The following is a 21,875-nucleotide window of genomic DNA, read 5'->3' as shown; positions in this document are numbered from 1 at the left end:
TTGAGATTTATCCATATTGATACATGTAAATGTCTGGATTATTTTAAAAAATTACTTTCTATCTATTATGTGAATGGACAGTATTTCATTCCCTTTTTGATAGACAATTAGGTTTGTTTTCAATTTTCCACCACAGCAGATAGCGCTCCAGTGAACATCCTCCTGAGGTGTGCTTCTATTTCTTCTGAAAAAGAACTCCTGGAATAATACTTTTAAACCATAAAATGGGCGAAAACCTCAGTCTTTCCTCCACCACTGAGAGAGCTTCTCAAGGCTTCCACACTGATGCTTTGTCTTAAATCATCAACCCTGTCACCTTCCAAATGCTGAGATGTCCAGGTCCCCAACCCCACTTATGCTCCCCATTAGCCCAGGCTACCTAATGACATAGGGTTCGCTTTCTGTTCAGGTTTATTCTCAACTAGGGAGGTCCAGAGTCAGAAGCCAAAATGGATGGAGGCTCTTTGCAGACCTGCTGGTCCTGGCAGCTGTTATGATCTGAATTTATTTCCCACTGACCCTAAGTGAAACTAAAGTTCGTTGTGAAGGATCAGATCTTTCCTCTGTCATCTCTTCTCACTAGAGAATTGCCCCTTCAAGTGTTTGTTCCTTGTACACATTTTTGTTAGGGAAAAACAAAGATGTTGATCAGAGATCTCTATCTTGGATGATAAGCCTCGTTCCTACCACCCAGACTGACTTCCCCCGCTGTGAGTGCACGGGTGTCACCAGCTCACCACAGTGACAGGGAGTGGTAAGCAGGTCAGTTTCAGGTTAAAGTTATGCCCACCCGCTGGACAAGCCAAATCAGAGCGCTGTCTGGGCCCGGCTCACCCTACATGGGAGGACCCAATTCTTAAACAGTTTGAGTCCACCTTTCTCTCCATGGTTTGAACTGGCCACAGAGCCCTCCCCAGAGCCGGGATGGTTCTAGGTGGATGGAGGGGTACAGGGGGGAGCACAATTCTATCCATTTGCAGGGGTTAAGGTTACTTCTGTGTCACGTCTTGGTTCCAATTACGATTGTAACTCTCAGAACTATGAGGCCTCAGGGCCAGAGCTCTGTGCTAGGGGGCTGCTGCTTGCCTTAAAATCCTAGGCCCACTTCTAAATTATGTTTGCAGAAGAGTCACCTGGGAGCTTGTTAAAAATGCAGGTTCTCTGGCCCCTCATCCAGGAGACTGGTTTGACAGGTTGTGCCCAGGAACCTGCTCGCCCCCTACATAACTCAAGGCAGGTCTTGTTTCTTGCTCTTGTTACGTGTCAGTCTCAGGGAGCTGTGGCTCGGCTCACAGATCCGCGTTCCAGCATCCAGGCTCAAGGAGCAGCCCTAGTCAGGACCGGCCAGAAAGCTGGAATTTCAACAAGTAATTCCGGTGATTCTGGACCACACCTTGAGCAACGCTGCCCTAAGTCGTTTTTGTTTTTTTTTTTTTCTAAGATTTTATTTTTTTCCTTTTCTCCCCAAAGCCCCCCAATACATAGTTGTATATTCTTCGTTGTGGGTCCTTCTAGTTGTGGCATGTGGGACGCTGCCTCAGCATGGCTTGATGAGCGGTGCCATGTCCGCACCCAGGATTCGAACCAACGAAACACTGGGCCTCCTGCAGCAGAACGCGCAAACTTAACCACTCTGCCACGGGGCCAGCCCCTGCCCTAAGTTGTTTTAAAAGGCCAAGGTGTAGAATTAAACATGAGAGTTTCTGGCAGACAAATAATTTCATTGCACATCTAAGACCTCCAGAGATAAGAGCCTTTATTCTGCTAATTTTCTAGGAGGCTCACAGATTCCTCCTTACCATTTGATTACAAATTATACTAGCAAATAACACCTGCTATCATGTAATTGCTTAGCATCCTTTACTAAAATGATTCTGGCTCATATTTATTGAGCTCTCATATGTACCAGGCACTAAGCACTTCACACTGATCAGCTTGTTTCTTCCACTATGATACAGACGGGATTCCATGTGCCCTGGCCTGATGCCGGCAGCGACGACCCTGAATGATCTGCAAGAACTCAGCCGTGTCACTCTTGAGTCTTTAGGTAGCTGCTTAGAAGGCCCCAGTGACTTTCTCTAAGGACCCAAAGCAAGCTTTTCTCCTAGTCATTATACTCACCAATTTTTTAAGTGCTGCAGATAATTTCTCCCAAGTCTATCATTTGTGTTTTAACCTTGATGTTTTCCATCACACAGAAACTCTCAGTATTTTTTTGTGGTGAAATCTGTTTATCTTTTCCCTTACTATGTATCTTTTAGGTTTCATGTTATGTTTTAGAACAGAACTTCCCACCCCAGAGGTATAAAAATATCCTATATTTCTTCAGTAATTTTGTATTTAACTTTGTGTTTTTCCCTCAGGAACTAATTTTTGTGGAAACGGTGAGGTAGAAATCTCTTAGTTTAATAGAGAGCCAATGGTCTTAAAGTACTATTTATTAAAAATAACCCATCTTCCCCCCCTACTTAAAATACTCCTTTATCCTGTACTAAATTCCCGGATACCTGGGCTCTCCCTCTGGCCCTCAGGCTTTTGTCTGATTCTGCTCCAGGTCACATGACTGAACGTGGGATGGCCCGAGAGTCCTTCGGGAAACCCTGCAGGACAAGTCGGCACCACCCCCGGCCCATGGCCACTCGGAATTCTCTTAGTGTTCCCCTTCCAGATGAACCTCAGAACCTGTCAGATTCCAAAAAGCATCCGACCTCACTGGAGTTACACTGAGTTTATGGGCTGATCTGGGGAGGGTCAAAATCTTTAGAGCAACACGATATTGGATCATTTGGGTCAACTGACAGAATGTTCTTAACAGGTTTTATAAGTTCATTCTCTTAGATTTTATAGGTTGGCCGTTCCTCCGTCTACTCTTCCTCCTCTTCCTCATCTGTCACACTGCAGGGGTCAGTGGGGCCAGGACATCACTAAATTATAAGGGTATGTCCTTGGCTAGCTTCTGACTTCAGTGGGAACGCCTGTGGTGTCTGGCTCTTTAAAATGCCATTAACTGCTGGTTTAATAGAGACCTTTATGTAGATTAGGATGTTTCCTTCTAACCTTAATTTAGGAAGAGTTTTAATAAGGGATAGATTTTAAATTTTACCAAGTATTGTTTCAGCATCTAAAGGATTATCATAAATTCTTCTCTATTAAGTGAAGCTGAAATGAAGGCTGAGGAGCAGCCACACGGCCCCCTAACTTACTCTGCACACCCCTAGTCCTGGGCGAGGAATCGAATGCTTCCGTAGAAGGACGTCCCGAAGGTGAAGCTTCAGGGCTGGACTGCAGGGCGGTGGCGAGAGCTCTCGGGTTGCCTGTGCCAGACCCAACGCCCCACGATAGGAAGCAGCTTCCAGGGGCAGTGGTGCAGAGTGCAGGAACCAAAGGGGAGTCGGTAGGGTGGAGGACCCCCCAGGCCCCTGCCATCATCCCACAAATCAACACACAGACCAAATGCCCAGTTTGAGATGGGGGTTTTGGTACCTGAAGTGTCATATGACCTCTGGCCATGACAGAGTCTCTGAGGAGTCCTTCCTGCCACACTTCCTGAGCCCCCAGTCAGGGCGTGCAGGCCAGGGAGCACTTAAGAGTGGAGCCATCACAGAAAGCAGCAACTCCTTCTCCTCCACCCCACTGCTAACTCTGGGTCCCGTTCCCGCCTCCCAACCGTCACTCTGCTCCTGCTCATCACAGCGAGAGACGCAGTCCCTACATAACCAGAGGACCCCTGGAGCCAGCTCTCGCCCACAGTGCCCCCGATGCTGGGCTCTCATGCAGTCAGCCCCTCCTGCCTCTTCTGCCCCTGCTTCTCCTCCATGCCACTTTGGGAAAAGGATGGGTGCCTGAGCCTGTGCCCAACTGGGCGGCCGCTCACAACCCACGGCAGAGGCCGGCCCTGCCCACTCTGACCAAGGGCCTCCTCTCCTGCATCTCACCAGCATCTGCCCTGTCTACCCAGCGCCGGGCTGGTGGGTTGCCCCCGAGCACAGAAGCAACAATAAACAGAAGATGAGAGCAGGGCCCAGGCTGTCACAGTTCTGAGAGGTAGATGGGGACGGGATACCCAGTATGGCTCATCCAACCCGACCTTGTGTCAAGAAGCAGTCTCTGTGGATGAACTCTCTCTGCAGGCCACGAGAAGCCCTAGCCCAAGCGCAGGCGAAAGGTGGCGATCTCCATGGGCTCCAGATAGATGTCAGTGCTGTTGGAGGGCGAGGCCAGAGGGTACAGTAATGTCAAGGAGGTTGGCTGCAGGAAACCCACGTCCAGGCCATGGAAAAGGCTCCCCAGGGCCACCTGTGGAGAGGAGAGAAGGGCAGGGCTGTGCCGGGGGGGACGTAGCTCCTCCACGTAACCTGGGGTGTGAACCGCTGCCCTGAGCTGGGAGCTCTCTGAGGACAGGGACCACGTCCTCGTTCACTCCTGAGTCGCTGGCGCCCACAGAGGACCCGGTGTGTGGAGGCATTTATCAGTGCTGGCTTCAACGACAACTAGAGCTTACAAAACCACAGCGTAGGGGCTTTGGGTTTTCATTTCTGGCATTTTCTACTTTGTTTGATGGAGGTCCCTACTCATGGAACAGAGGTTCTCCAGTTGTACGCCCAGTAGCTCTGAAAACACGTCAACAGCCTCCCCCTTTCTCTCTAAACAGCCCCAGAGTGACCCCCTCGATGTCCCGCCTCACTGCAGTCTCACCAAGCCCTCCCACCGGCCATCCTGGGGCACCCCTTCCCTACCCTGCTCTCAGCAGGGGCTCCCTGCACCGACTGGGCTGCTCACCTTGCCTTGGCTTGTGGTACAGTTGAAGCCCAGGTTCTTGGCCTCAAGACCACAGTCAAACCCCTTGCGGTGTAAGATGAGGGCAGTCTCTGCCGAGGGCAAAGCATCCTCCTGGAGCACAGACAGAACAAAGGGCAGGGTGGTGGGGGTGCCCCTCAGAGCCCGCAGGGCAGCAGCACCTCTGCCCAGAAGGCAGGACTGGGACAGGGAGGCGACTGGGTGAGGAAAGGCGAGAATTTGGTCCTGGAGATGCAGAGCAGAGCGGGACACTCACCTCAGCCTGGAGCGTACGCAGGTTGACCAGGTGGAAGTCACAGGGCAGCGAGGAAGCCAGAGGATGGAAGGAGCGCAGGCCAGGGGCCGGGAGCTGCCTCTTGGCCACGGGCAGGGCCAGCGCTGGGGTGTTCAGGTACATGGAGGTCAGGTGGCTGAGGAGGGATGGGTAGCTGGTGGAGTGGCTATCTGGGACCTGCAAGATGGGCGGAGATGTGGGTGAGGGAGCGGAGCCGGGGTGAGGGGCGAGCAGGGAAGCACGGCTGTGTCAGTTCCTTTGGAAAGTGCTTCACTGAGGAGTCTGGACTCGGGGGGGCTGGCTCCAGGACCCTTCCCATCTCACACAACCTGGAAAGGGCGATTTCACCAGGCCCTCCCTCCTCTACTTCTGGTGGGTTTTTGCTTCCCTAACACTATCCTGAGCAACACACTCCCATCAGCAACCTCTCCCGTCACAGAGGGCGATCTCAGTGCGGGGATGAGAGGACGACAGACGTGTGCTTCACGTGGAGAATGTGCTCTGACGGAGAAAGTACTTGGAGGAATCCTGTGGTTTCAAGTGTGATCCCTCATCCACGGGGCCAGCTCTGATTCTCGGGCCCAGTGGTCCCTACAGCTGTGCCGACTGAGGACCACTCCTTGGATGACTGTCCTGGACGTCGGGCTCACAGGCCTAGCTGAACCGTCCTCCAAGGCAGCTACTTGTCCATATTCAGGATTTCTGTCCTTAGCGCCACCCTTCTGGAATTCCAATTGCCCCAAATCTCTCAATTCCCTCTGCTGTGATCTCCAGTCTCACCTCGGCAGTGCCCTCACCTCTGCACCTTCTCCCTCCCAGGGCTTGGAGCAAGCCACCAACACTTCCTGCTTGAACAGCCTTTAGACTGTCGCCCCTGCCCGCAGTGCCCCTTCCTGACGGTCCAGCCCACTCCCTGCAGTCAGCACGACATGCTTAGGGCAGAGTCCCAACACTGTCCCTCCCTGCTCAGGTCCGTCACTGGCCTCCAGGATGGAGTCCGGACTCCGCAGCCAGGCATTCAGGGCCACGACAGTCTGCCCCATCCCACCCTCCATGCTAGCCCAGCAATGGCCAAGAGAACTCTCTGCAATCATGGAAATACGCTATATCTGCACTCATACAGTAGCTACTAGCTACTTGTGGTCACCGACACTGGAAATGTGGCTGGTATGAATGAAGAATTGAATTTGTTCTCATATTTAGTTTTAATTAATTTAAACAGCCACGTGTGGCGAGTGGCTGCCACATGGACAGGCAGCTCTAGCGTAGCCGAGCGAAGTCACTGCCATCCCCACTCACGCTGTCTTTCCTGCCTCGCACCCTGTGCCTTGGGTCACGTGTGTGGATCAGACCCCACTCATCAAAGCCACGCTTGGCCGGCACCTCCTCCAGGACGCTGTCCTTGATCCCCTTGGCCCAGTGTCCTCTCACTCCTCAGGGCCAGTGGACAGAACATTTTCTACCTTGTATTTTTACACACGTAGCATGTCCCCACCCCCACTCACAGGTAACTTCCTAGAGAGCAGAGCCAGTATCTTAAGCGTCTGTGTCCCTCTGGGTCCTTACAGCACAGCGGGGGCTTGGGGTCTACTTGTGAGTGAAGGAGCTACAGACACAGGATCGAGTGGCAGGCTCTGGCCTCCGCAGGCGCCAGCTGCGGTTACAACTCGCTAATAGCAGATTGCCCCCTAGCTGCTGGACCTCACCCCCCTCACCTCTCACTATTGCTCCTGCTGCTGTGAAAGATCAAGGCCCTAAACATGGCTGCCAGGCTGGTGGGGGCAAAGAAAGCCAGGAGCTGAGAAGGGCTTGAGGAGAGAGGGTGAGGGAACACAGGGGCTGAGGGGAAGGGGGCGGCAAAGAAGACGGGAGATGAGCCCGAGGGGCACAGGCGACAGGCTGCGTGAGATGGAGCAGCATAGTGTCAGACTCATGCCCCAACCCAGGAGTCCAGCCCGACTCTAGCCATCCTGTGCCCACCTTCAGTGTGCTCCTCAAGCCTGAGGCTGGGAACCTGGGGCCCCCCACAGGGACTGCCTGCCTGGCTCCCTGGGAGGGAGGCGTGGATCTTACCTCACTGCCCAGGGTTCGCCGTTCCAACAGGAGGCGGAAATGGTTGCGGGTTCTCTTGTTGTCCTTGAGCCCTTGGCCGAGGCCCCGGTTGTCATCCTGCATTAGCCGCCGGTCCAAGATCACCTCCAGCTGGCCTGGGGAAGGTAACTGTGAGCCCCCGGCCTGCCACTCCAGCCCCAAGCAGACAGCATTGTTTGAGGAAGAAGCCACCACAGGCCCTGAGGGAGAAGCCCGTGAGTTGGGGCGGGAGAGCAGCTGTGCAAGCCAGAGCTGGAGGGGCTGAGTGCGGGCTGACCCCACAGAGGAGGACGCAGAGATCAGACGGGGCAGGCAGACCCTGGCAGGAACCACACGCAGGAGAGGGGCTGGTGGGCACCCAGGCAGGACAGCACCCAGCCTGGCTGCAGGGGACAGTGCCTGGCTCCTAGGGAACGGTGCCCAGGTCCCAGGGGACGGCACCCAGCCTGGCCACGGGGGACAGCACCTGGCTCCCAGCAGTGGGGTCAGAGCTACTGTGGGCTCGGTAGTGACTAGGACACACGTGCTCCTGCCCTCATTCCACAGATGGGATGATGGGGACAGACGCCAGCTCCGTGCCTCGTTTGTCACAAGGAGGCTGTGGTGGGCATGGCCAGTGGCTCCGTGAGGCGTCACTTGGGGGTGCCCTGGGGGAAGTGACGGCAGCTGACCGCCATGGCTTCCTTGTTACAGCAGCTGGGGCAGGGCTCGCTGCAGAGCCAGCATCTGCTGGGATGCAGCTCTTCCCAGCACGTTTGCCAGCATCTCCTGATGAGGGCCACCCAGACAGCCCCAGCTGCCCGTCCACAGCCCCAGCCCTGATCCTGACTTCCCCAGTGCCTCAGTCTTTTGACCCTGAGAAGTCACAGAAAGCTGAAAATCCTAACAGAGCCCTTGCATATGAAACAATCACTTCTTAGCACACTGATCCACAGAAAAGCAGAGAGAATCACGTGGGGTCACTGGGCTCAGTCAGGAGTTGATGATGTAGACAAACCTGTGGGCAAGTTTCACAGCCAGGGGGATCCTGGGCGAAGGGGCAGCAGAGCCACCCCTTCCAGTCGGGAGTCAGGTACCCCCTGCACTTGCCACCGGCCCCCCATAGAATGTGGGCCTGAACTGGGCACTCTGGGCCCAGCCCTGTGCAAAAGGCTCCGTCCCAAAGAGGGAAGAGCTGAAGGCCTCAGAGGCCACAAGTGCAAACTGTCCCCTTTACCCTGAGGATATGGGAGCCACCTGGGCTTTTGCCCGAGTGACCAGTCCCAGGCCAGTGTTACTCATGCACTTGTTTTTTTTGGGGGGGGGGGGTGGTGAGGAAGATTGGCCCTGAGCTAACATCCGTTGCCAATTCTTCTCTTTGCTTGCAGAAGACTGTCACTGAGCTAACATCTGTGTCAAGGCTGGCCCCATGGTCAAGTGGTTAAGTTTGCATGCTCTGCTTCAGCAGCCCAGGGTTTCACTGGTTCAGATCCTGGGCGCAGACATAGCACCACTCATCAAGCGATGCTGAGGTGGTGTCCCACACAGTAAAGCAGGACCTACAACTAGAATATACAGCTATGTATGGTGGTGGGGTGCTTTCAGGAAAAGAAGAAAAAGAAAGAGGATTGGCAACAGACGTTAGCTCAGGTACCAATCTTTAAAAAAAAGAGAAAAAAATCTGTGTCAATCTTCCTCCGCTTGACATGTAGGACGCTGCATCAAGCCTGGCTTGATGAGTGGTGCCATGTCCATGCTCAGGACCCACCCCACGAACCCTGGGCTGCTGAAGCAGAGTGTGCGAACTTAATCACTACACCACAGGGCCGGCCCCCTCATGCCTTTGTTTTGATTCTTAAGAATGTCATTCTCTCTTTTAATGACCATTAATAGGAAAACAGTATGTATCTTTCTCCTTTGCTAAGTACTTCATTATAACATCGAATGTACTTTTCCAACTGTCTCTACTCCATTCCTGGCCAGGAGAAGGAGGGTTGCACTCCTCAGCTGAGAATCACCATTCCATCCCCCAACGCTTCTTGAAGGGGTCCAACAGGGCACCCAGCCCCGCAGTCACCTCCACGAGGACCAGGGAGCGGGGAGGGCAAGCAGCGCCTTCCCCCAGCGTCCGACCGGGATAGACGGGAACGGCTAATGCCTCGCCCCTTCTCTCAGCATGGACATGATGCGGACCAGAAGGAGGGGAGGCCTGCAGAGCAGAGAGGCCTCGGGGCAGGGATGGGCTTCTCTTTCCCTTCCTTTATCCTCACACAGCTCCTGTCCTCCACTCACCATCGTGGAGGCTGGAGACGCCCAGTGCCTGGGCGGTGTGCAGTGTGAGGCGGTTCTGTGCATCCTGGATGTAGGCCATGACGGGCATGGGGTAGAAGTTGGCCTGCAGGGGCAGCTTCTTCAGATACCGCCGGGGCTGCACCTGTGGGGGCAAGGCCAGCAGATGAAGGGCATCCGGGCACCATCTGGGCCCAAGGGGTCCCCAGTCTGAAGGAGTCCCTGATCACTCTCGCCTCTGCTTCCCCCTTCTGCATCAGGACAGACCACCCTGGTGCCTATGATGGTGGCAAAAAGCACAGTGCAAGCCCGCTCCACGGGGTCTCCAGGGCCACAGGCCCCAGGAGTCACCTGAAAGCCATTGAGGTCCGTGAAGAAGGTGCCCTGGCTGTCAATGTCTGTGCGGATGCGCAGGGCCAGCTCCTTGTTGACATAGTCCCGGATGTCCACCAGAGACGACATGTCCAGAGACAGCCCCTCCACCCCTGGGCATAGGGACAAAGAGAGAGGGTCAAGAGGTGTGAGGATGAGCCACCATCTGAGAAACTGGGCTGGGAGAAGGCTGAGCCGAGCTGAGCCGGCAGCGGCTGTACCCAACCCCCCAGGCCATTCCCGGGCATTTCTCGACCATCTTTACTCCAAGAGAATTAATGTCTCGAATGATACATTTGTTGGGAACAGATGTACAAACAGAGAATGGGCAGAAGGAAGAGCATGTCGCAGCCTGTGAGCCCACACGTCCTCCCTGGCTGTCCTCATCTGCAGGGCGCACCTGGCAGATTATAGAGCCGGACCACCTGGTGGACGTGCTCGTAGTAGGCGACCACCTCCGAGAAGAAAGGGCCTTCGGTGACACGCAGCACGGGATGATCCTTGGGGACATAGGGCTGGGGAAAGAGCAGGTGGCAGCTCAACCCTCAGCACAGAGAGCAAAGCGAGGGGGCAGCAGCCTGGGCTCGGGCAGGAGAAGGGCCCGTCCCAGCAGGCTCCGGCCTGACACCCCCCGGGAAGCCGGGCCCAAGCCCCCAGGCGCAGTTTCTCAGCCCTCCCCTCTTCCCAGGGGCAGCATGGGCCAGGAGCCCTGGCAGCAGGGGTCTCCCTGGAGGAAGGCCTGTGCCCCTCGTTGCCTCTGGAATGTCTCCTCGTAGCCTCCCTGCGAGTGGGGACCCAGGGGCTGCTGGGGCTGGCGAGGTGCCTTTCGGTACCTGGGCCTCGCCGTCAGGCAGGAAGAGGTAGGCTCCACTCTTGTCTTTGGACGTGCGCGTGCCGTAGACGAGGAACTCCATGTCCACCCGGCGCTCCCGCTCCTCGTCCAGCCTTCGGATGCTCTGCCAAAAAACACAGCCCTGACCACTGGCCCCACACCAGCATGTCAGGCCTGTCCCCAGGAGGGCACGGACAAACTTCCCCGAGGAGCCCAGACGGCCCACTCCCGGGTCCACCGTCAGCCAGGGGGCAGCACGCTCACAGGCCAGGAAGCAGCTCGGCACAGCCCCAACAACCCACGCCCCACTCCGGCCCCCAGTCCCTGGCTCTTTACCTTGAGGAGCCCAGTGAGGCCTGAAAACCAGACCTGCATGTAGCGGTTGCTGAGCGCGAAGTCACTGGTGCCAGAGTCAATGACGTGGAGAGGGAATGCCTCATGCCTGCTGACGGACAGCGGCCGGCCATGCAGGTAGACGCGCACAGAGGAGGGCAGGGTGCGGTGCCCATCCAGGCCCAGCTGCAGCTGCAACACGCCGAGGCCCAGGGCCAGCAGGCGCACGGGCACAGATACCTGCAGGCACAGCAGGGGTGGGGAAGTGTGGGCCATGGCCTGGAGCAGGCCCGGACACAGGTCCGGGATCCCAGGCCTGGGGCATTCGCTTACCAAGAGTCAGCAAGTGCCTGCCCCACCGGGGCCTCTGTGCCCTGCTCTGAAAGCAGGCGTGATACTACTTGGCCCTCATCAGACTTTCATGAGCCTCAAATGATACTTGAAGAACGATGAAGTGGTGACCACACGTTAAGCTTTCAGTAAATACTTGTTGAGTGAACAACGGGGAAACATAACCGCCATTTTTACCATTATCACTGCCATACCACACTTCGCCTTCCTTTCAAGGAGAGACTCAAATCCCAGGAGTGACTGTCCTCTGGGCAACCCCTCTCCCCAAGACTCCTGTCCCCAACCTGGGGAGGAAGCAGGGCCACGAGCAGGAGGGTGGGAAGTGGGTGTGGGTGGGCAGAGGCCAAAGATTAGCACGCAGGGCTGGGGCCCACCTGCCGAGCCCCCAGCTCACCTGGTAGACGTCGGGGACCATGTCAGTGGCAGAGCTCCAATGGGCGCTGATCTGCACAGCCAGGGGCTGACCCTCCTCTGAAAGGACACGCACCCGGGGCGAGCTGACCAGCAGGGACACCACGCTGAGCCGCTCCTGTTCCAGCGGGTTGAACAGCACAACATACCTGTGGGCAGAAGGTGGGCTCACCCAAGAGGCCACTGCTCCCGGTTGGTGGAAGCCGGAACGGCAGCCAGGTTCTGCGGCGGGTCAGCAGGGTGGGGTGGGAGGAGGCTGAGAGCCAAGGAGCAGCTCTGCCTCTGCATCCGGCCTGGTCCGGCTCACCTGGGTGAGGAATCCAGCTGGATCACCGTGCGCTCTGGCAGGGCGTCGTGATTCAAGCGGGTGTCATCCTGGAAGTAAGCAGGCAGGAAGGAAAGAACCATCGCCAGGCTCAGCCTAGCTCCAATGGAGACTTACCTCTTCCCCCCTGCCCCGCCCGTCCTGGATGTGGACCACCAGATGCACTGGGCACATATCTTTCACCCCAGGACGGGGAAGGAAAAGAGGAGCAACACCCTCATACCACAGCTCTTAGGATGGGACCTGCATGCACCAGGGGGCGCCCCTGTGCAGACCCAGGAACGGGGCTCACCATTTGGAGGAAGGGCGCCTCAGGGTCAAAGTGGTAGGTCTCCTTGTCCCCCAGCACCAGATAGTGAGCTGCATTAATGATTACCTGCTTCAGGCTGACAAGGGAGCGCAGAAGCCTGGGGGGTGGGGAACAGGAGAGGGACCATGGGGAAGATGACTGCAGATGGGCTGTCCACCTCGCGGCAGGACGAGCCCTCGGCAGGCCTGCCCACTGACCGCCCAGCACATCCTTTCTTTGGGACAGTGGGCAGGGGTGTGGAATGGATGGGGGAGAAAGAAGGGCTCCCACCTGACCCCATAGTCCACCACAACCGCCTCCTTGGCAGTGCCGGTGATGGCGTCGTGGTGCTGGAAGAGCCCCAGAGTGCGCCGAGCCTCCGTCAGAAGGGCGAAGTTCGAGAGCGGGTACTGGCTGGCCAGTCCAGAGCGGCGAGCGTGAGCCACAGCCAGGCTATACAGAATCTCTGCCCCCCTGCCCAGAGAGAGAAGTCAGCCGCCTGCCTGCACAGCTCCCCAGGGTACCGTGCTTGCTCTGCAAGGCCCACCAGCCTCCTTTCCACCACTGCTCCACCTGCCTTGGTCCCTGTGCCCTCGAGTCCTGTCTGAGCCAATCCAGCCCCTCCTTAAACCGAGAGGCTTCCTCTACTCCCTTTGGCCTGGAAGGAGGCGGGCCTCACCGCAGATGTGCTTCGAGGACGCGGTCCAGGCTCTTGTAGAAAGGCCGGGAAGTGTAATAGCCCGTCCAGTAGTGGTCCTCCCGGTCCGCGTAGGAGAAGAAGTCCCCGCTCAGCACAGGAAACCCCGGAGGCCGGGCCCCCGGCTCCACCCCCGTCCTCTTGTACAGAGCGTCAAAATAGTCAGAGACGGTGCCAAACTGGGCCTGTGGGGAGCCCAAAACCCCGCTTCCATCAGTTCCAGAGTCTTTGGGCATCGTGGCCCTCAGAGCTGCAGCTGGGGCTAGGGGCAGGGATTCTGCCCACACAGAGGGCAGTCCCTGTGCGCCCTGCCCCTCTGGACCTCACACAGAAGCTGGGGAGCCGGGAAAGAATCTGACACAAAAGGGAAACCGTGCCCACACCCCTGCTCTGGAGCGGGTAGCGGGGAGCAGGGGACCTCACGGGGCGGGCTGGGCAGTGGCACGCACGCAGGGCCCCTCCCCAGCTCAGCGCTCGCTCACACCTGCACGTGGAGGTCAGGCTTGCTGTTGAGGAAGTCAAAGAGCCGCTGGTAGTTGAAGAACTGGGCATCCCACTCCTGGGGCTTGTCGTACCGGAAGTCGTCGCCCAGCGGCACCAGGAGGACGTTGCTTCGGAACAGCCTGGACTTCTTGCGGTACTGGTCCAGGAGCAGGGCTGCCCTGCGGGCGGGAAAGCGCATGGGCCCGGCTGAAGCCTCGGTGTGGCAGGATGCTAAGCAGAGCCGGCCCGAGGGAGGCCCCTCTGGAACACGCCCATCAAGGAGTCATTCAGCTGCAGGTGGACACCTCCTGGGGTGGGACCCCTGGTGCCAGGAGCCCAGTGTTCTCTGGACGGTTCTGGCAACTGGAGAGTTCTTCCTGTGCTGGGCTGCGATTTACGGCTTCAGTTCCCTGACTCCAGGTCTGCCCTTGGACACCACGCAGAACAAATCACTCCTCCTTCCCCAGGATTATCCTTCAGACATATCGAAGATGTGCTCGCACTGCTCTGAGCTTCCCTTCAGGATCCACAGTCCCGGTTCCTCCTTCTCTTTGGTCCCCACATTTAACAGTCTCGGATCTGCTCACCAGCAGCTCTCTGAGCATCTGCCAGTGTCCCTCAGAGGAAGGGGCCCAGCGCTAAATATGGGGTCCAGGGTAGGCTGACCCACAAAGGGAAGAGAGAACCACATGCCTCCCAGTCTGGCCCGGGGCATCCACAGGTCACCGTCACCCCACCGACCTAATGTCCATGTTCTCCATGCATGTGGCTCAGCAAGGTCTTCTCTCCTCATCCTGAACTCTCCTATTCTGTCTTCTAAAGCTAAGGGTGGAAGCTTACATGTACATCTAATAAATCCTATCTGGTCAGATTCAACCCACATCGCAACCTGTTGAGACATTTTGGGATGCTGATTCTGACACTCCAGCTTCATTTTGCCTGACAGGTAGCAATGCAGCACAGCACCAGAGTGAAGAGCTGGACTTGGGAGCCAGACTACGCCAACGCCAGCTCCACATGCACTAGCTGAGCGACCTTGGGCAAGTTACTTAACCTCTCTGGGCCTCAGCTTCTATAAAATTAGGATAACATCAGTACCTACCAGCATAACATCATGAGAATTTAAGTGAACTGAATGAATTAATATTTGTCTAAACACTTAGAATGGTGCCTGGCATACAGTAGGAATTATATACAAATATTTGACATTGTCTTTTTCATCCAAGCTACTGGTAAAATCAATACAAAAACAGAGCCTTGTAGCATATCATTAAAGCCCCTTTCTCTTTTTAGACCAATCTAGTAATTGGCATGTTATGGGTGTCACAGTTCAACTAGCCACTAATCTACTTAACTGTACTGGTCCAGCCTATATTTCTCTGCTTTGTTCTCAAGAGAGGACTCCTTAGAATAGCATTTTCCCCTAATTTATCAGGCTAGTCAGCCTTTCAAAGGAGAAAATGAAGTTATCGCAGACTTGCTCTCTGCAGACCGGGGCTGGCATCTGTGGACCACAGCTGCTGCTCTGAGAAAAATCAAGCTGTAATTGCCCTCGATTCTTGCCTGAAACCAGCATTTAGATTTCTGGATTCTGGAAACAAAAGACCACTTTCTTTCCCTTTCGGTCACGTTTCACCTCTTGGACATGATGGAAATTGGAGTATTGAAACATGAAAACCAGTTCAACTTGTTGTATTCTTAAGGCCAGTCCGGTTCTGGCTAAATCGCGGTTTTAGATAGCTCTTAAGCTGCACCTTCCCAGGGGGCTGATTTCAGCAACGGGGACACCCTCAGGGTCCCTAACGATTCTCAGAGGGAACAGGTCTGTTTTCTTGGAGCTGGAGGCCATTGGGAGGGACTGAAGGTGCATCTGAATGGGATTCTGGTGCACGGACACCTAGGATCCTGGGGGACTCGGAGCCCCGGTGGGATACCCGAGCTAAATGGAGGCATCGTAAGCTAAGGGTTGTGAGGGACTGTCCCTAACTTGAGAATTAGTCACCTCTGAGTCAGTCAACCGGCTCTTGACAGTTTGTTAGGGCACTGGAAAACATACTTATTTGGGAAAATAAAACCATTCTGGAAAGGGTGGCTCCTTAGCACCACTCGAGTTTTCCAGGGAGACTCCTGGTACAGCTGCCACCGCAGCTGCCATGGGCCTGAACTCGCCACCGAACCCACTCCGTTTTACAGATGTGGAACCCAAAGCCCCCCATGCAGCAGAGCCCAGATCAGAGGCCAGATCTCCCAACTCCTCTGCGGAGTGAAAACAGCCCCCACGCCCAGCCGGGGCTGGAGCCAATACCTCTCGGCCACGTTTGCCTCCGTGATGGCCCGGGGCGGCACCTTCCAGGGGCAGTTGATGCGCCCGCCAGGCAGACGTTTGAAATCAAACTGGCAGCAGATCTTGGGATCCGGGCCACAGGTATGGGGAATGTCATAGCTGTAGAAGGGCATCATGTGGCAGAAGATGTCTGTGCTGGAGTCTGAGTCTGTGGGAGACACCCCGGGCAGTCAGCCACCAGCAGGCAGCCTCTGGAGCTGGGCACAGGGATGCCAGGAGGGAGGGATCTGCTGCAGGCAAGGCAGCCCTGAGAAAAGGGGAGGCTCGAACTGGACTTGAGGATGTGCAGGCCAAGGGTCAGGACACAGGGAGCTCTGGAGCCCACAGCTCCTCTAGGGGACAGTATGCTCAGACCCTTAGGACAGACAGCAGGCCCCACAGAGGCCAGAGGTCAGCGTGATCCCCACCTAACCTGAAGGAGAAAGCACTTCTGGCAGTCCGCACCAGTGCTTACTGGTCTGCTCTGAAGGACACTGAGACCCCTGCCCTTCCCCAGTAAGGACCACTGCTGGGACCCCATCCACCCTACCTGGCCTTACCCCAGGTCTGCCTCCACATGAACTCCAGGCTGTGGGTGGCAGCAAAGTGCTTCTTGATGGCATAATGCACCCTCTGAATCAGCATGCTGGTCAGGTTGGCGCGGCGAAGCAGGTAAGGCATGGTGGGGCTGTATCCAAAGGGGTCCACGGCCCAGCCCGAACGTGGGGTCACACCTGGGCAGAGGCATGGAAGCCAGGGACACTGAACACCTCAGGGCCTAGCCTCTGGGTATGGGCGCCCAGCTTCCTTCGTGTCATCACACCAGGTCCACACTGGTGGAATCAGCCTAGAAAGAACAGCCCCTGCCATCCCTGTGCATCGTGGCCCCCTGCTGTCCTCAGACTTCCATTCCTGAGCCCGGACTCACCAAGGTTTCTCTCCAGCCACTGGTGGCCCTCGATGAGCTGATCGATCAGCGCAAAGTAATGGGAGTTGGCCTCATCCGGCATGACCCAGCCTCCCGTTGCAATCTCCAGCTGCCCATTTCCCACCAGCCTGGAGATAAGGACTCAACACTCAGCCTGGGGCGAGGACCCGGGCCTGCCAACAGAAGATGCCGAGACCTGTGCACACTGGCCTCACCGAGCTAGCTCACCCGAACCCAGGACCAAGAGAACAGACATGTGCCCTCCTTTCCTTCCAACCAACCTCCGCGCTGACCTGGCCCTGCTGAGTTCTGGACCTCGGTCTGTGCTGCCAGGGCCAGGCCCCAGGCTTTCTCTTCGCTTGTGCTCACATGACTTTGATTTCTCCTAACACAAGTGACCCTCAAACCACTTCCTGCCTTCTCATTATCGGCCCCTCTACCGTCACCCTCAGCTCTGCCACAGTTCCCGTTGCCTCTCCCCTGGCACCTTGGCACCCCCAACTTCAGGTGAGACCTTCAAACCCACCCCAGGGCCCAGAGCGTAGCCCTCCCACATCTCCCCAACCGGCACTGGCCTTCGCACTGCCGCTCTCTTTTGGGCATTGATGTTGTCCCACCACTTGGCAAAGAAGGAGACTTCTGCCCAGAGAAAGCGCCGCCGGGGGTCCTCCTGCAGCTTGGACACCATGCTGTTGAGAATGTGCTGGGTCTGCTCTGTGTAGTACTTGTCAAAGGTCTTGATCCAGCCTGGGGAGCCAATACAGGGCCCCCTGAGGATGGCACCATCTTCTTCAACTGTCCCTCCCCTACCTTAGTCATCAGAAAGCCCACTCCACACCCCAGCTCCCAGGGGTCACTACCTGGGTCATTGTGAGAGTGGGGCACCACAAACACCTGCAGGTCTTCAGCATCCCAGTCACGTGGGCTGTAGGAGATGTCGAAGCCTTGCTTCCACACGCCACCGTCCACATTGTCAAACGGCAACTCCTCCGATATAGTCAGCATCTGCCGGGCAGGAGAGCAGCTCAGAGCCCCATCCACGGCCACCGTAGGTCCCTGCCAGCTCTAACTCTTACCTGCAGCTCTGGCTTCTGGCCCCGGCCCCCCAAAGCAAACTGGCAGTCCTGAGGGGAGATAGAGAAGAAGCTGGGCCGGGGTTCTGGCGGCACCACCCAGGAGCCATTGGCTGTGTAGTAGGGCAGCAGGGCGGGCGGGCCCTCGGCGTTGGCTGTCAGCTCCAGCACAGAGTCCTTGATGTGGCTGATGATCTCATGGTTCTCCTCTAACAGCTGCTCCAGCTGCTCAATGCGGTTCTGCAGCACAGAAATTTGGCTCTGCCAAAAAACCAGAAAGCAATCACCCGCAGCTCCTAGGCTACAGGGAGAATCTCTGCACGGGGTCCCCCACCTGAGGCCTGACTGTGATCTCTCCATCCCCAACCAAAGGCAGAACCACAAGCCTGGGGGCTGGCTCTGGTCAGAGAAGGGAAGAGGTGCGAACCACTACTGAGGACCACAGTCCACCTGGGCTGGGAACATCCTCACTCTCCAGCTCATGGATGGGAAAGATTTCATCTCACAGGCCTATTGTCAACAACCCACGTTGCCTGTTGCCTGTCGGGAGCACTGAGCTGACAAGGATCGCATCATGCTCAGGGGAAAGAAGGCTGCAATCCATCAGCAATGCCCACCAAGAACTCAGGAGGACAGAGCGGCAGTACAGATTGCCATTTTGTCTTCCTTCTTGCTTTGGCCATCATTGTTTTTAGCTCTGAGTTTCTAGAAAATTTGCCTGTTGGGAAGGAATGTTCCTGCCCTGGGCTGACACGGCTCTCCAGCTGGGGTGATAACCTGAGCGCAGACGACTTGTATATGAAGGGGTTAGCAACCAGGCCTGACTCACCCGGGGGAAGTTGCCACCGTTCTGGTGTCGAGCAGGATCATGCTGCACTCGGTCCAGCATGAGATAGAGCGAGAAGACAGCCACACAGAAGATAGCAGCCCCACACACTGTCACCTGCTTTTTCAGCTTCATACTGGCAGCCACACACACCTGGCAGGAGGAACGCCACCATATGTAGCTCCAGCAGGCAAAATCCCTTTGGTGGTCTTTCCACCCAACGCCCCAATGAGTTCCTGAGGCCTGCTCCCAGGGAACACCTATTTGCCTGACTGCAAAGATCATCAAGCTCCTAAACATGACATCCCAACACCGGCTGTGAATCCAGACCCAACCTGGCTCTTATTCCCGTTGCCGAGACAAAGAAAGGTCACATAAATAGCACATCTGAGGCTGGTCCTGCCTGTTCCCAGTAGCAGCTATGCCCCTAGGGCGGAGACGATGCTCTCTCTCCCAGGCTGATGCTATAAAAACACGACTGGATGACAAATTTCTCAGCTCTGATTCCAGAGTTCCCCACACAACCTCTGCCCACAGAGCTTGCCTACAAGAAAGACACAGCCAGTCAAAGGAGGTGGGTGTCCAGCCTCCACTGCCACAAGCTTCTAGTTTCAGAGGAACAAACTGGTATCTATTTTGATTTTAAAAGTATAAATCAAAGAGACTGACAGGGAAGCCTCTCTTCCCGCCCTCTTGGATCAGACTGGTACTCAGCAGAGACAGTGCCTGGCACGGCTCCTCTCTCATTAAGAAACAGAATGAATTACAGAAGCAGCAGCGGCAGCTCATGTTTCCAACATTGAGCGAATCCTACATCTTTTCCCTGTTAATTCTGACTCCTGCCGTGGGTAACTTTCAGCCTCTGCTTGTAGAGCATTTAGGGGACCCCCTAGGAAGCCGGCAGCGACTGATGGTGAAGATCCTCTAGGTAGGCACAGCGACTCCGTTCTGGGGCAACTTCAGAGGACCAGCGCCCACTGCCATCGCCCGCGGGCCCCACTGGCCTCGTCGGCGGCAGAGTGAGGCCGCCCGCTGCTGGGCCGAGCGTGGGAGGGAGCCGCCGCTCCCAGCCTTCCCGGGCCCTGGGGCCGATGAGCTCTGTCGCCTCCGCGCGCGTCGTGCCCTACTTAGCGCGATCTGATTCTGCCCCGGGAGCCTCCGGGCAATATTTTTAGCCCTTGGAGGCAGGGTCCCGGCCAAAGCGGGTGGAGCTGGGGAGAGAGAGGGGTCGCAGGGAGGGCAGGCACCTGCCGCCGGGTCTGCCGCAGCCTGTCCGCCCGCCGGCCCAGCCCCCTCCCCGATGCTGCCGGCCCCGGCGACCAAGCGACAACTGCCGGGTGCGGGAGCTCGGGCCGCCTCCGACCCCGCGGCGCCGCCCGCGCTCCTGCCGCCCAGGCCCGAACGCGGCCGGGCCCCTGGGCTCCCCCGCGCCTTACCGTCTGCGGCAGGCTTCCGCGCCGCCCCGGGCCCCGCTGGCCGAGCTGCGCCCGTCACATGCCCGGGCCGGCGGCCTGCGCGGAGGCAGCGACGCAGGCGACGGCAGGCGCCCGCCCCCGGCTCGGCGCGCCGCAGCCGCGGTCCCGCGGGGCCTGGCCGCCCGCGTGCTCCTCTGCGCCCCGCTCGCCGTTGCCGGCCTCTCGCGGCCGCCGGGCCGAGCAGCGCGCGGGGCGGGGACAGGCGCGCCGCCCCGGCCCCGCCCGCGGGGCGTCCCGCCAAGCAGGCGCGAGGAGCTGGGCCCGCCGCCCCGCCCGGCTCCACTCCCGCGGGCAGGCCTCCCGCGCCTCCCGCGTCCGGCCCCGGGCGCCCACCCCCGTCCGCAGTGCGCAGCCGCAGCCCGGGCCCCGGCCTCCGCGAGCTGTGGAGCCTCGGCGAGCGGCGTGCAACTTTCTCTCTCCTGAATCTTACGAGAGTAAGCGCCTTATCCAGCAGCAGTAGCGGCGTCCCCGCTCCATTTCCCCAGCTGCACGGAGGAGCGCGCTTCCCGGGCCCCGCCCGGTTCTGCTCTGGGTATCCTCCGTTGGATGCAGTCGCGCTCCCTAGGCGAAGGGGTGCTGCCCCCTGTCGGTCCGGTGTGTTAACCGCTTCCCCTTCCGTGCCTGCCACCCAGTGAGTGACATATCTTAAATTTCCTGGTGGTTCTCCTTTTACTGGGCATCTGGATTGTTTATAATTTTGCAGCATAATAAGCCGTCCCGCAGTGAACATCTCCGTGAATCCCACATTCGTCTTCTTTTTAAATTATTACCTTAGGACAATGCGCAGCCGCGAGGTTTCCCTTCCTTCCTTCCTTTTCCTTCTTCCCTTCTTTCTCCTCCTTCTCCCCAAAACCCCCAGTACATAGTTGTATATTTTAGTTGTGTATCCTTCTAGTTGTGGCATGTGGGACACCACCTCAGAGGGCTTGATGAGCAGTGCCATGTCTGCACCCAGGATCCAAATTGGCGGAACTCTGGGCCGCCAGAGCGGAGCCAGCGAACTTAACCACTGGCCACTGGCCGGCCCCTCTTCCGACCCTTCTGTTGGATTTTTCATTTTGGCAATCATAATCTTAATTTTCAAGAGCTCTTGTTGATTCTCTGGTAGTTCTTTTTCCTTTTTTAATTGAGCTATAACTTATAGTACGTGGCACGTGTAGTGTACAGTTTGATGAGTTTTAGTAAATGTATATGCAATTATAACCACCACTCACATCAAAACATAGAACATTCATTCCTGTCACCCCAGAATGTCCCCCTCTGTCAAGAGGCACAGCGTGCTGGTTAACAGGGCCACAAGGATCGCTGTGCAGCCGCTAGCAGGCCTGCCACTCTTCCCCAGACTTGGCCAGGGAGGAGACAACAACCCTCAATGGGTTCAGACAGCTTATGACTCATACAGATAGGAAAAACAAGACCAGCTTGGTGTCAGCTTTCCCTAGTCACAGGAGAGCACTGAACAGGAAGGACCAGATGACAGGCGGCATGGTGATAGGTGTCTCTGTGGGGAGGGAGCCAACTCCCAATTGCAGTGACACTTTGACGGCCAGCAGCTGCACTCTAAGTGCGGGGTGGGGCAAGGCAGAAAGCCTACACTCGACTGAAATCAGGAAGATGGACGGGAAATGGCTTCTCAGCCATCTCCCACAAGACAGGGCGGCTCCTCACCAGGCTGCCTGTCCCCTCTTGTCCCAGTGGGAATCCTGGGGCACATGTTGCAGGAGGAA

General features: G+C 56.9%; 1 protein-coding gene across 3 annotated transcripts; it reads right to left on the bottom strand.

Moving 5' to 3' along the window:
* Positions 1 to 1,641: 1,641 nt before the first annotated feature.
* Positions 1,642 to 20,730, bottom strand: MAN2A2 (mannosidase alpha class 2A member 2). Of its 3 annotated transcripts, none has more exons than XM_070494911.1 (23): positions 20,579 to 20,730; positions 18,677 to 18,826; positions 17,851 to 18,087; positions 17,635 to 17,779; positions 17,350 to 17,521; positions 16,775 to 16,902; positions 16,407 to 16,580; positions 15,829 to 16,015; positions 13,525 to 13,702; positions 13,023 to 13,225; positions 12,635 to 12,817; positions 12,347 to 12,461; positions 12,037 to 12,104; positions 11,713 to 11,878; positions 10,971 to 11,207; positions 10,636 to 10,758; positions 10,203 to 10,317; positions 9,782 to 9,915; positions 9,434 to 9,575; positions 7,145 to 7,278; positions 5,054 to 5,248; positions 4,780 to 4,890; positions 1,642 to 4,296 (listed from the first exon to the last, which is right to left on the bottom strand). In XM_070494911.1, exons 2-23 carry the CDS (start codon positions 18,806 to 18,808, stop codon positions 4,144 to 4,146), a joined length of 3,432 nt encoding a protein of 1,143 aa, XP_070351012.1. In that variant the 5' UTR covers positions 18,809 to 18,826; positions 20,579 to 20,730; the 3' UTR covers positions 1,642 to 4,143. The 3 variants fall into 3 exon arrangements, with proteins under 3 accessions (XP_070351012.1, XP_014698084.2, XP_044616991.2); XM_014842598.3 differs by having other exon boundaries at positions 17,851 to 18,108; positions 20,579 to 20,729; XM_044761056.2 differs by lacking the exon at positions 20,579 to 20,730 and adding an exon at positions 20,110 to 20,251 and having other exon boundaries at positions 17,851 to 18,108.
* Between the last annotated feature and the right edge of the window lie 1,145 nt (positions 20,731 to 21,875).

Source organism: Equus asinus, chromosome 2 (assembly GCF_041296235.1).
Source record: "Equus asinus isolate D_3611 breed Donkey chromosome 2, EquAss-T2T_v2, whole genome shotgun sequence".
Classification (NCBI taxonomy): Eukaryota; Metazoa; Chordata; class Mammalia; order Perissodactyla; family Equidae; genus Equus; species Equus asinus.
The sequence above is the reverse complement of the archived record's forward strand: the minus strand, read 5'-3'. Positions and strand labels throughout refer to the sequence as shown.

Excerpts from the sequence above, each read along its gene's own strand:
- MAN2A2 (XM_014842598.3), bottom strand. The coding sequence starts at position 18,808 with ATGAAGCTGAAAAAGCAGGTGACAGTGTGTGGGGCTGCTATCTTCTGT. Across the intron at positions 12,105-12,346 it reads AGGCGCCCTTCCTCCAAATG|GATGACACCCGCTTGAATCA; the intron begins GTGAGCCCCGTT and ends GCTTACTTCCAG. Across the intron at positions 9,916-10,202 it reads CCGGCTCTATAATCTGCCAG|GGGTGGAGGGGCTGTCTCTG; the intron begins GTGCGCCCTGCA and ends CCCTATGCCCAG.